This window comes from Nicotiana sylvestris, chromosome 3, assembly GCF_000393655.2.
Source record: "Nicotiana sylvestris chromosome 3, ASM39365v2, whole genome shotgun sequence".
Taxonomy (NCBI): domain Eukaryota; kingdom Viridiplantae; phylum Streptophyta; class Magnoliopsida; order Solanales; family Solanaceae; genus Nicotiana; species Nicotiana sylvestris.
The window spans coordinates 26549983-26563841 of record NC_091059.1 but is presented as its reverse complement, the minus strand read 5'-3'; the positions used below and the strand labels follow the sequence as shown (position 1 = coordinate 26563841).

Genomic DNA, 13859 nt, shown 5'->3' with positions numbered 1-13859 from the left:
ACTGCAATGCATGTAGTTGGAGGGTTAATTTTGATTGCCTCCTAAATCCATTTTCCAAGTAGAGAAAAGCGGATTCACTCAAAATAAGGAAAAGAAAGGAACAGTGCTAAGAGGTAGAAGTGCAAGAAAGTAATTTTGTAATACACAAGTTGAACACTACGTGCAATGCAAATAAATATGCAATTGTCAATATCTCAGTATCTTCAAGTGTAAAAACCTTGAGTTGTTACTCACAGTGAAACTAAGTATTATTACCAATCACTTCAGTCTTCACTCAGTGACTTGCTTGACTTGCTTTTTGATGTCGTCAACCTTTCCTAATGTTTAGTAAAACAATCTTGAAACTCCAACCGTTCATATTTATGTTGTTGATGATTTGGTCATCGCAGATACTCAGTCAAGTTCAAGTATTAGCAAAAGGAAATGACATGTTGTAAGGAGAGATGGTGGTGCTGCACTTTGCCTCCTAATAATTGTTAGTGTGATTTAGCAAAAGATACACTTTTATATGCCAGCTTTGATCCTTTATCCTGCACAATAGTATGTCAATCACGTTCAAGCTTATCATCTTTTCTCATCACTTTGTTTGTCACAGACTCACTCTAAGGAAATATTAGAACAGCCACTCTTAAGTAAGAGGACTTCATCATGATACCCCTTTCCTTACATTTGAAAGGAGGATTTATCACAAATTCTGATAAATAAAAGAAGCTTAGAGTATGATACACATTGGACCAATTCAAGATTACATGATTCTCCATAAAACATGCGTAGCTACACGAAGCGCTTAAAGTTTAGGAATTCAAAAAAGCCATAAATTCATGCTGCGAACATACATTTATAGAAAATGCATCAGCCTGGATCATATAAGAGCTAACCATATTGAGTGAGCGTATGAAGGAATTAAAAAATTCTCCACCATGAAAAGATGATACACTAAGTGGCACCCAAAGCATGCCAAGTTACCCTGTTTTATCTTTCGTATAAGCAGGTAAACTTCCCTCTTCGTTCCTTTTCTCCTGTTGGTAATAAATCAACGGCTCATTGTATCCTTTAGCAATTTGGCATTTGGCATCAGTTTCTTTCACTAACTCTGAGCTAGCTGAGATAGTCACTAGAGAAGAGCAGATGAAATCATCGACAAAATGACAACTTAGCTATGCACTTTGAAGCACGTCAGGTTGGGGAATAACTTAAGCAGTTGATCACGGCTGCGATTCTACAAAGTGATGTACCAGCATAGTAAGAACAATCATATGAATCATGGGGCGATACGAGAAAAATGTGAAAGGTCTCCAGCCGACCAAGTGATAAACTTAGAAAACCTACTGTGCAAACCATATCGAAAGATGAAAGGCTTAATTGGTAATAGCACAATCCAGTTGTTTTCCAACTTTATCACATGCGATTTTATGAGCCAATGTTCTAGGAAACAAAGGTGGTAGCATGGCTGGAGATTCTAAAGATATTCTGTACCTTTATATTGGTGCAGCCATTTACATCAAGGGTTGTAAGTGTATCGGAACAAAAGCTAGAAAGTACCTCCAAGCACTTGTCAGATACCCCAAGTATCCCAAATAAACTGCAGGAGCAGCAAAAAAAAGAAATTAAATAAATATAGCACAATCATATAGCTGGAAGGTCATGAACTTAGTCCGTTACCGAAATGGGACACCAGTTCATTAATTAATTTTCAAACAAATCTGCAGTCAATAGCAACTATACTTTATGTTTTATTATTGGTTAAGCTGGAGGTCCAATGACTAGGCAAACGTTCAAACATCCAAAAGCAGGACATCCCTATCTCAATTAGTTCATAAAATTGAATATTTGTCAATTTTGTGGAGGTGGTGAAGTAACATATCATAGGCCATCTCCGTCTCCTATTTTTAATGATAATTTTAGGTCCAGATTTACCTTAGGAATTCAAGAGAGCTGCAGCCTTGAGCTATTGCTATGACCCCAACATCAGTGACTCGTACGCACCTGTCAATGCCAATAGATATCAGTCCAAGAACATACTACTATATCTCCTTCTGCTCCAGATGAAAATTAAAATATAACTGTGTTACATACCATGTCAAATTGAGAGACACCAGGTTTTTGCACATGGCTATACAAGAAAGCCCATCATCTGTTAGATTCTGAAGGACAACTTGAGTTAATACAATGTCACATAAACAATTTCATCATTGCACCAAGCAATAGCATAATGCACGGAAAAAAAAACAGTTCGCGAGAATGCTGAAGATTATACCTGAGCACCACAGAGATCCAGGAATGTAAGATGAGGCAAAAGAGATATCTTCTTATAAGCTTCATCTGTTAAACTGCAAGTAAGAAAGGAAGCAGCTTGTCTTATTAGGATATCAAACAACACATGCAAATTTGCAGTATATCTTTGAGAGATAGAAAGGTGCATACACACATGACATACAATAAAACGGAAAATATTTTTTTGACAGGTATATCAAAATGAAATAAGTGGTTACGTGGAAAGGGCATAAAGGTTCAAACTCTGAAGAGAAGAGCACTTCAGCAAAATCCGTTGCAAACCAGAATCTGTCAGCTTGATGCACCTAATCACATCTAACAAAATCAGTACAATCAAGAAGACGTAATTGTATCTATTCCCTCTCAAAAAGGTTATAAAGACCAAACAATTAGCAATACTCTAACGATACTCAATTATAAGTATCCTTTTAGAGAAAGGGAGGTTTATCGATATCAGACCATCACCATAAAACAGACGAATGCCTAAAGCCAAGAAAGAGCACACTTCTATCCCAGAGATGCTATAACATTTGAAAACAACTCTTCCTTAACATTTTTTTTCTTTTTCTTTCTCTCTCAGAACAATCTTTTGCAAATTGAGAGAAAATCTCCAACCTAGTGATGTTCAAGGACTCCATTTCTTGATAATTGTCAGCAACAAGATGCAAACTTTTATCTGTAATATTCTGCATAGCATATCAACAAAGTGAGACGATCTTCAGCACAAAAGAGTATAGATTGAATGGAAGTCAGAGGATTTGCATAACGAGAAACAAGTGCAGCTTGTTTGCATATTGCAAACTTAAACTGTTGAAAAGCACCTGCAGCTCAGGGCAAAGAGAATGAATGTAGGGGGTAGAACTCACAGACTGACACAGCAGCCAAGCAAAATAAGAATTGGATCATTATACTTACCACTAAAGAAAAAGGCAAAGGAAGAAGTTGAAATGTTTTGAAGTGAACTTCACAAACACCTCAGCATATTTGTCTTGTATAACTGAAGAGCAAATTAAAACTAACTTATTTTATCTAGGCTCCTATTGAACTTTACAATAAGGTAAATAGGGACATGATAAAGTTCTAGTGAATGTAGTACATAATGGCATCAGGTTGGTTTAGGGAGACAGAGAGTTTTTGAGTGTATCCTATGTTGCACAAGTGTCAAGCCTTAGATGCATGGAGCTCGCATCAAATGCTATTATCATTAGATAGCCCCTTAAACTTGGCAAGAATTGTCAGGCACTCCAACTTAGCTAGGGACCATTTAGACACTCTCGTAAACACCTCAGGCTGACATAGAAAACAGTGTTTTCCACATACATTTAAGCGTGTAAATGACATAAAATTACACTTTTCTCTTGCTTTTTTGTCCTTTTCACCCTCCTTCTTCCTCACTTTTCTTAGATCATTTACCAACTCCCATTCCTATTTAATCCTAATTGATAAACATCCAAGAATAAATAATGAAAGAACTTGAAAACCAAATCATATATAAGCCCATGGCTAATTGCTACCATGGCAAAAAACTTCCACTATTAGAAGAAGTCGCCGTGAAAATGAAAAAGAAGCCGGAGGCAGGTTAGGGGTATGGGATCTGAAAAGAAAAAGAGGGAGGGATCTGAACGAAAAAGAAAAAGCAGGGGAGGGGTCCCAACGAAGAAGAAGCAGCTATCTTTTCTTCTCCGTTTTTTAGAAGAAACGGGGGAATCTCGGATTTAGTCACGGCCGGCCAGAAAAATGATCGCCGTTTTGGGCCAGTAAATGTTCTCTCCCTCTCCTTTCTTTCACCCCCTAGAACTCACTTCACTACTTAGTTTTAACCACAGATTGTACCATGGAAAATACCAGAACCTTTTGCCAGAATCGCTGTCCAAAACCCAAACTCTGGCAGCCCACCAGGTCGAGAATGACACTGTGTACTTGAGTAATAACCCCGTGTTTTCAGTTTGTTTTGGTGAAGCCACCAGGTCCCTACTTGTATAGATGATTGGGTGGCTTTTATTAGAGAACCATATTTCAGTTTAGGTTCTTTACTTTTTTGGTATACTGCTTATATATGGGGTCTTTTTTCTCCCAACATCAATAGAGATATTTACTTTACCCAAAAAAAAATGAAGTCTTAAGCATTTTAGACAAGAACAATAATTTACAAGAACACTAAAGTCGATTTATACAACAATAATAACTATGTTTCAAGCCCACCTAGTTGGGATTGACTATATGAATCATCATATCCATGTCGCTCCATTTAGGCCGGTCTTTATCAAATATCAAATATTTAGGTTCTCTAACACTAGATGTTCTCTGCATTTTCTCTAGCACACAAATATCTAACAAGATTAAAAAGACTGCTAGCCAACATTGGACCTAAAGTGAGCATACTAACATGACTAAGCCTTAAGCCCAACTAATTGGTATCGCTTGTATGGATCCTTTTCTTCTGTTGTTCCCTATTTTTTGTTAAGTCTGCATGAATTCGAAGAAATTGTAGGTCTTTCAAAGCAACTTCCTTCGTTTTGATTTTAGGTGTATCTCGTCCTTCTGTTAACAATTATATCACCATGGTCTCACACCTAGGAACAGGTGCTTCTGGAGGTTGATGCAAGACATGCTCATAAAATAATACTGAAACATATGTATAACAAATTAGAAATACATGCACCTTGCAGCCACTTAAGTTCAAATCCACCACTGATCTGCAGTTCTTGACCAGATGAGTAATGCCAACATCTGTTACCCTAAAAGCTTATCCAAAAATTGCAGGTGACAAATTAAATCTCTTTGGTCATGCATCAGCTATATAATAAATTAGGAAAGAGCATTAGATGAAGATTGAGATACCTTACATTCCAATAAATGGAAAAGACCTTCAGTCTAGGACAAATACTTGTCACTACTTCGATTCCCTTGTCAGAGATCCTTTGACAGCCATTTAGATTTAGAATCTCCAGATTTAAAAGGGAATTCCCACACTGCAGATTTATGACACCACGGAAACATCATATTTTCTGTGACAAAAAGAGTACCATGCAGGATACATTAAAAGTTATTTATTACCACATATTACAAGGATTAAGCAAACTTTTAGTTATTTCCATTAGATGATAAGATCTAAGCTGTTAAGATAACAAGGAAAAAGATTACTTCTAACTTTCTGAGGATTATAAAATGGTTCCAAGTAGATGGTGGTAAATAATAAGGTCAAAGGTGCTAATCAAATGAGGCAGCCTCCACATCGGAATTTGTACTGACTGGAAATTAAAGAAGAAACTATGAAAACATGCTAATTTATATGACTTTGCAAATCCCACCTTGCTTTTAACAATTTCCAGTTGCTTGTCTTCAATATCCTGTGCAAACTCAAGGTTGATATGCTTCACATTGCGATATCTAGGCTGCAAAAACAAAATATAAGACAAATAAAAGACCTGTCTCCCTAAATTAAAGAAACCCATTCTCATATATTGCTTCTTTTCGTCACTAACTTAATAGATATCACATAAACCAATGAAGACTGGCCTGGTTATCAGTTAAGATGGAGGCTAAGACAAACATCTGCCGCCTTTGTCAATGTACGGTTTTATGTCCAACTCAGACATCACTTTTTTGGGATGAAAGTGGTATCCAGACCAGTTTGCGCACACCTCAATTATTCCACGGGGTACCTGCTACCTCCCACCAACCCAAGAACCAGGTAACTCGCCCGCCAAGGTTTGGGCAAATGGGAAGAAATCACCTAATCAGTATTATCCTCACTAGTATCTGCACCAGATGGATCTAGTTCCTACTAGTGTTCCTATTGCTTGACAAAAAAGGTAGAAAGAAGGCAATGAAACCTAGCCTAGTGGTGAGCATTTAAGATGAAGGTGCTAAGACCAAGTGATTTCCGGTTCTTATCCAGCATGATAACTAACCCACAAAAGAAAAAGGAAGAAAAGGGAAGAAAAAGGAAACAAACCAACGAAAGAGCTGAAACAAGGCGATTGCCAGCATTACTCATCTCATGAAAATCAAGAACCTGTAAGAGAAAAGCAAAAAACACCAAAACAATACAATCCCACATAAGGAAATTGGTATTTTTTTAATAAAGAGATTAAATATATACATGTAAATAAAGAACTGAACTAACCAGCCAGAGAGAGGGATGTGAATGAAGAGTGTGGTGAATCCAAGGGCTAACAAATAGAAGATTGATGAGTTCTCTTTGGGGGAGTCTGGTACTCACTATTTTCATCACTTTTGGCACTGTTTCTTTGTTCCAAATCGCTTCTGCTGTTACCTTTTCCTCCATTGCTCTGCTGGACTTTGACGATGGCTCTTTCTGCATTTTCTCCATTTTTAGTCCTTTTGTCATTTTAGGAAGGCGGAATACCCAAAAAAAACTCCCTTTTTATCAGCTTACAAGTAGGTTATTTTTAGCTTTTAATTGCATATAGTCATATATAATAATTTATTGGCGAAATTACCACTTAAATTTGTAGGGCTTTTGAAAGCCGATACACAAACTTTCATCTTTCCCATTTAAACACTCAAACTCGTGAAACCTATAACTAATAAACACCTTTGACCATTGACCATGCTTATGTGGCGGTAGCTTATCTTACGTGGACATAGTGCGTACAAGTCACATTCAAATGGCACATGTAATTGTTATTATTCATTAAAAAGATTTTAAAATAAAATAAAAAAACAGAAGCTATAAGCAAAACCAAAAAAGAAGAAGAAAATGGTGGCTGAGTTTATTGACTCCGCCTTATTCTGCCGGTTCCTCCAAAAAAGAGAAATCAACCATGCAGCTAAACTGCCAGAATTTTTATCAATTCCTATGGGAGATAATTGAGAGAAAAATTGAGGTCTATGAATGTTACTGGAGAAAGGATTAGATTTGAAGGCCTAGCTCCACCGGCTCCAACGACGGAGACGGCGAATTTTCTAGGGGGGACGATGGGGAGAATTACAGTGAATGATGCTAAAAAAAAATTGAGGTTTTCTCAGTTGGAGAAAGTGAGATTGAGACTTAGAGATATGCCGATGAACTCCATTTCGTACTCTAAATTTGTTGAGATCTATAGTGAAGTTTGTAGCAACAGAGAACAGGGTTTGGAGTTTGCAAAGATGTTGGACGATTCAGGCAGCGTCATCGTTTTGCTCCGTCCCCATCAGGTAAAAGTTGCACAGCTATGGTGAAGAAGAAAATAAGGAAAATAGAAGAAAAAGTAGAAATTAATAAATTTATTCCAGCACATCTATGGGGTTTGTTTCCCTTGACGTGTAACAATCTCATTGGTCATTTGCTGACTGGATAGACACGTCTGTAAATGTGTAATACACGCGCGTAGGGTCAATGGTCAAATATGTTTATTAGTTAAGGGTTTCACGAGTTTGAGTATTCAAATGGGAAAGTCCAAAGTTTGTGTATCGGCTTTCAAAAGCCTTACAAGTTTAAATGGCTAGGAAGTCATTTCGCCTATTTATTACAATTATGTATTTTTTCTTGCTTCATCTTGTTATATAATGTACTCTAACTTTTATTCTTTTTAATTTCTTCTATAGATATAATGTATGTTTGTTTCAAGTGCATATTTCTTCTTTTTTTTGGGCTAAATATGTAAAAGTTTAATTGGAACTCCATCATTTTAGCCAAATAGAAACTTTTAGCAAAAATAATGGAGTACTAGTTGTGTATGATCTGTTATTTATTTTCTTTAAATATAATATCTATTTATTTTAATTATGTATTTTTATTTTCGAGTCAAATCAGTAAAAAATAAAATGGCTACAACTCCATTATTTTTTACAAAATAAAAAGGTATTGTTATAAATAAAATTGTATTTAAGGTGAATGTCTATATTCTAAAGAGATTCTAGGGTTTGTTACTTGGTGGCTAAGTCACTTTTTCCCTATAAATAGAGGGTTCTATTCCATTGTAATTGATCCCAAATCAATAAGAATTCTCTCTCTCTACTTTTCTTTGCAATACTTTTCTTCTTCTTTTATTGTTTCATAACACGTTATTAGCACGAGACTCTAACCAATTGAGTAGAAGCTTTGGGATTGAGCATAATGATTGTCAATTGTTACGTGAACTTCCTTCATGATTAAATTCTGGATTTAAGGTATGTATTTTACCGTATTTTTCTCTATTATTCTATAAATTGATTTTAAATACAAGCAAATACAATAAATTTTGATTATAACTCTAATGGAATTAGTAAGAAATTATAACCACTCGAAGTAGTAAAATTTTTATGTCTTGCCATGATCAAAGTCATGTATGATCGTGAGAACAAGAAGTGGAAAATCGTCCCATTGAATTTGCTTTATTCTCATTCCCTTAAGAGAATGTGGTAGCAATATGTAATAAGTCTAAAAGAAGAAAAATTATTACCGTGAAGGTATCAATGGATATGGACGTAGCAATAGACGAAATTATAATCGTTATCATTATGATAATGAGAACAATAAGGATTCTCAAAATAATTTTTCACTCTGTGAAAGTAATATTTGTCATCGATTTGACATGAGATTTTGTAAAGCACATATAGATGACTATGGTCCATTCATGATGTGAATGTGACAACATGTGATTTATGAATACATATGTGATGACCCAAAATGTCATCTTTAATTTAAATAATTATCTTTGTATTTTAAGACCTTGAAAAGAGCTATCAATAAATCCTCGACTTGCGTGCGCAATCCATATAATTTTTCGGAAGGTTCTTATGTGAAAAATGAATTAAATTGTGAATTAGAGCTTTAAAACTCAACTGAGTTGACTTCGGTCAATATTTTGAGCAAACGAACCTGGATAAAAGTTTTGACCATTCCGGTAGTTCCGTATTGTAATTTGGGACTTGTTCATATGCCCGAAATCGAATTTGGAGGTCCCTAGATCAAATTATCGTCATTTAACGGAATCTAGAAATTTAAGGTTAAAGATTTCTTAAGTTTGACCAGGGATTTGACTTTTTGATATCGGGGTCAGAATCCAATTTTGAATTTTTTTTAGCTTTGTTATGTCATTTATGACTTGTGTGTAAAATTTGAAGTCAATCGAACTTGATTTGATAGGTTTTTGCATCGAATATAGAAGTTGGGTGTTCTTAGTTTCATTAGGCTTAAATTGGGGTGTGATTCACGGTTTTAGCTTTATTTGATGCGATTTGAGGTTTCGACTAAGTCTGTATCATATTTTAGGACTTATTGGTGCATTTTGTCGAGGTCCTGAGGGCCTCGGGTGGATTTCGGAAGGTTAACGGATATAAAAGGCTGCTGAAATTTTCTGGGCAGTTTCTGCATTTTTCGCACGTGTGAATAGTGACCGCACCTATGTGAACAGTACTCGTGTACAGTACCCGTGTACAGTACCCATGAACAGTCCCCGTGAACAGTAAACGCGTGAACAGTACCACAGAAAATTCGCTAAGTTCTGAATCCCATTTTCCGTTTTTACCAAATTGGAGCTCGGGGAGAGGCAATTTTCGGGAGATTTTCAGAGAAAACAATAGGGTAAGTGTTCTTAACTTAATTTTGGTTAGATTACCCGAATCTATTACTAGTTTGACATTTAATTGGTGATTTTAGTTGGGAAAATCTTGAAAACCCTCTTGGTTTAATTTGAAGATTTGAGGATCGAGTTGATGTCGGATTTTGGTAAAATTGGTATGGTTGGACTCGTGGTTGGATGATGTTTCATATTCCTTAATTTTTGTCGGGTTTCGAGACGTGGGCCCCACGGGCAAATTTTTAATGCAATTTTAGATTTTAAAGGGAAGATGTAGAATTTCATATGGAATTAATTTCTATAATTTTTATTGACTGAATCGAATTGTTTATGACTAGATTTGAGAATTTCGGGCACGAATTCGCGAGGCAAAGGCTTGTTGGAATTTTGAATTGGTTGCAAAGCGAGGTAAGTGTTTGGTCTAACCTTAGCTTGAGGGATTAGGAGTTGTGTCTTAATTGCTACATGTTAATTGTAGAGTACGACGTATAGGCATGGTGACGAATATCTATACGTTGGTGTTAAGCATGCCCGTGAGTCTTATACTTTGATTAATGTGACTCTGTTTCGTATTGTATATGCTTTATATGATAATTTCTATTGAGGAATATGACTTGTGGAAGTATTCTTATTAATTAAACATGGTAGAGCATTGACTCAAGTTGAGAATTGAATTGTTGAACATTGCAGAGCATTGGTTCAAGTTGAGAATTGAATTGTTGAACATGTTGTGAATTGAGTTGTTAAGTAAACGTGAAAAAAGAAAGGAGAGAGGGAGAATCATGATATTATCTCCCTTGCCAGGATGTTATTGTTTTGATATTGTTTCCTTTGCTGGGATTTGATTGTTGTACTATTGTTCCCTTGCCGGAATTTTATTGTGATTTTATTTATTTCCTTGCCCTTATTCCTTGTGATTGTTGTTTGGGTAAGGAAGAGTGTTAAAGCACGAAGGGTGATGCCTTGTATGATTTGGCGAGGAAGAGTGCTAAAGCACGAAGGACGATGCCGTATATGATTTTGTGAGGAAGAGTGTAAAGCACGAAGGGTGATGCCGTGCCGCACGATGTACAATTCTGTGCCGATTATATTGATTTTATGGTGAGGATGAGAGTAAAAGCACGAAGGGTGATGTCGTGCAGTTTATATTGATTCTTATGGTGAGGACGAGAGTAAAAGCACGAAGGGTGATGTCGTGCACTTGTCCTTGATTTTTCCTAATTCTAATTGAGTTATGTTGTCCTTTACATTTATTTACTGATTTTCTATTGTTACTTGATTTTATTTCGATGTTATAGATTCTCTTACCCTTATTTCTTGTGATTATTGCTTGGGTGAGGAAGAGTGTAAAGCACGAAGGGTGATGCCATGTATTGTTTTGGTGAGAGAGAGTGTTAAAGCACGAAGGGTGATGTCGTACACTTTTTGTTTGTTGTGTTTACTTATTATTAACAATTCAAGTGTATTAACTGTTTAGATCCCTTTACTGTAGTGGTCCTTTGTGTTGGAATCCATAGTGTTTACAATACCTCGCCTTATTTTTTTTATATGTTCAATACTTCAAATTTCAGAATTTGTTACATTTTTAACTCAATTGATTTCTCAATTAAATTTTCTTTAAACCGTTTGGGGTTGTACTTTACTTAAAAGGAATTTCTACTATGTTTTTATTTATTGATTTCTCGTATTAAAGGTAATGATTCATTCGATATTGTACTTTAATTGAAAATGGTATTTTCTTTATCAAATGATTTCTAAAAATAACTGCATCTTTTCTTGTTGATTTCCTAATTGGGTTGGAAGTTGTACTCTACTTTATGTTAAGTGAATGAGGCTCTTTGAACATTCTTAATTGTATTGGGTTATGGAACCTACGAACTGAGTAACATGAGGATATTATTGTGCAATGTGAGGCAAAAATATGTGGGCACAAGGTGCCGGGGAAAATATTATGGTTTTATTTAATGGCACTTGAGTTGTCCGTGCGTTTGTGATATAAATATGGGCACGAGGTGCCGTGAAAATATGAAAGTGGACTGAGACCTATATTATTTATGATTATGAAATGAGGCGTCACCAGGTGACCTTTACTCGAAAGAATTATATTCGAAAGATGCTTATCTGAAAGATATTTATTTAAAGGAAATATATTCAAAATATATTCATTGAAAAGTATATTATCTTAGAGATTTATATTTGAAGGACTTGATTAATTGATTGCACTTGTATTTATTAATTGTTGGGGAACATTTATGGTATTCTTGTTGCCTGCTTTTTATATCATTGGTTGATCATTGCTGCCATCATTGTTATCTGCTTCCTATTATTTTGTATGTTATATTGCACAGGTTTATTTGGTAGTCTGGTCCTAGCCTCGTCACTACTTCACCGAGGTTAGGCTAGACACTTACCAGCACATGGGGTCGGTTGTGCTGATACTACACTCTGCACTCTTTTGTGCAGATCTCAGTATTGTAGACTTCAGACCGCAACGAGATTGTTGTTTCTTGTTCATCATGCGACCCGAGGTAGTCATGCAGGCGTCCGCAGGACTTGGCGTCTCCTTCTATCTATTATTCATGTTTCCTTCATGTATTTCCAGAGACAGTGTTGTATTTATTTCTTTCAGACCTTTATTTGTAGTACTCCTAGATAGTCTGTGAAGTTGTGACACCAGTCTTGGGTAGATTTGTTATGGATTTGTATTAGCAGTATTATTAAAACTTTAAAATGCAGCCTTCCGCTTATTCAATTCTGTTGTTATCTGATTGTTGGCTCTTAACTGTTATCAGATTAAAAATGGAAACAAGGTAGATAGTTTAGTTGGTTGGCTTGCCTAGCTTTCACTAGTAGGCGCCATCACGACTCCCGAGGGCGGGAAATCCGGGTCGTGACAAGTTGGTATCAGAGCACTAGGTTACATAGGTCTCACAATTCACAGACAAGTTTAGTAGAGTCTTGCGGATCGGTACAGAGACGTCTGTACTTATCTTCGAGAGGCTACAGAACTAGTCGGAAAAATTTCCACTTCATTCATTCCTTATCGTGCGACATTTATTCAGCTTGAAGCATATATCCTATACTCATTTTCATCCACTCATGTATGGAATTGCGCACTACGCCAATGGTTTGTGATACCGTAAAAGGATTATAAGAGAGCCAGGGTTGCTCAACCATTGTTACCATATGTCGTTCAGAATCGAGGTTGCGGAAGTGCAGAGAGATCTTTCAGTTGTGCGCATGGGGAGTGCATAAGATTTTGACATCTGGTTGATAAGTACAATCTTAAGAAGGTTTAATTGGTTCGTAATCATCACAAGTGGATGTAGATCTGAAGATAGTTAGTGGTATTAGAGACTATGTGATTTGTATGGGATTCTAATTAGTGAAGAGTACATACTAACAGCCATGTCACTGGAGGAAGTGAGTTTAATTGTCATGAGGATGACAATCACCAAGTAAATGGCTTGAGGTGTCTTATGACTGGTGTCGTACGAGCGGTGAAGGTTAGTATTGTGGATTGTCGGGAATGTGTCTTACGATTTCGCACCAAGTGAGGGGTGTCCACTATCAACGATCAGATTGCGGGGTCATGTGTTATATTAGTTTTGGCTTGAGCTGTATATATGTGATATTGAAAGGTTTGTCGAAACTTGTATATGACTAAGAGCTAATATTTGAATGGGATGATGATGGGACTTGAGATATTCCCGCGTCCTTAATAATTCTATATTTCAGTATCAGCGGGGGTTATGGAAACATATTCAGTATACTCGTAGTGTTTAAGTTAATCACAACACTCGCGTGGGGCAGTCATCTTTTAATGTACTAGTGGCATGAAATTTCCTGCAATGGTTATTTAAGTTATCTGGTACAGACTCAGTATGAGCAGTCGAACTGTGGATGGGTTGTTATAAAAATGGTGATACTAGGAACATCGTGAGAAATTGGCATAGACTTGGGAGAAATCTGTTCCATCAGAGTACACGTGCCACGTACTCCATTACAGTTACTACTCTACTTACACTACCAATTAGGGGTGGAAGAAAAGCGAGTAGATGGCGCCTTAGAGGTGGA

General features: G+C 36.4%; 1 protein-coding gene across 2 annotated transcripts; it reads right to left on the bottom strand.

Annotated features, from left to right (window-relative positions):
- Nucleotides 1–712: 712 nt before the first annotated feature.
- LOC104216725 (F-box protein At3g58530) lies at nucleotides 713–6657 on the bottom strand. 2 transcript variants are annotated; one of them, XM_070170709.1, is made up of 12 exons: nucleotides 6404–6657; nucleotides 6233–6292; nucleotides 5586–5669; nucleotides 5116–5246; nucleotides 4937–5012; nucleotides 2890–2960; nucleotides 2493–2579; nucleotides 2258–2330; nucleotides 2077–2144; nucleotides 1918–1986; nucleotides 1543–1582; nucleotides 713–1219 (listed from the first exon to the last, which is right to left on the bottom strand). In XM_070170709.1, the coding sequence occupies exons 1-12, from the start codon at nucleotides 6626–6628 to the stop codon at nucleotides 1154–1156; spliced, it is 1050 nt and encodes a 349-aa protein (XP_070026810.1). In that variant the 5' UTR covers nucleotides 6629–6657; the 3' UTR covers nucleotides 713–1153. The 2 variants fall into 2 exon arrangements, with proteins under 2 accessions (XP_070026810.1, XP_009765146.1); XM_009766844.2 differs by having other exon boundaries at nucleotides 1477–1582; nucleotides 6404–6655.
- Between the last annotated feature and the right edge of the window lie 7202 nt (nucleotides 6658–13859).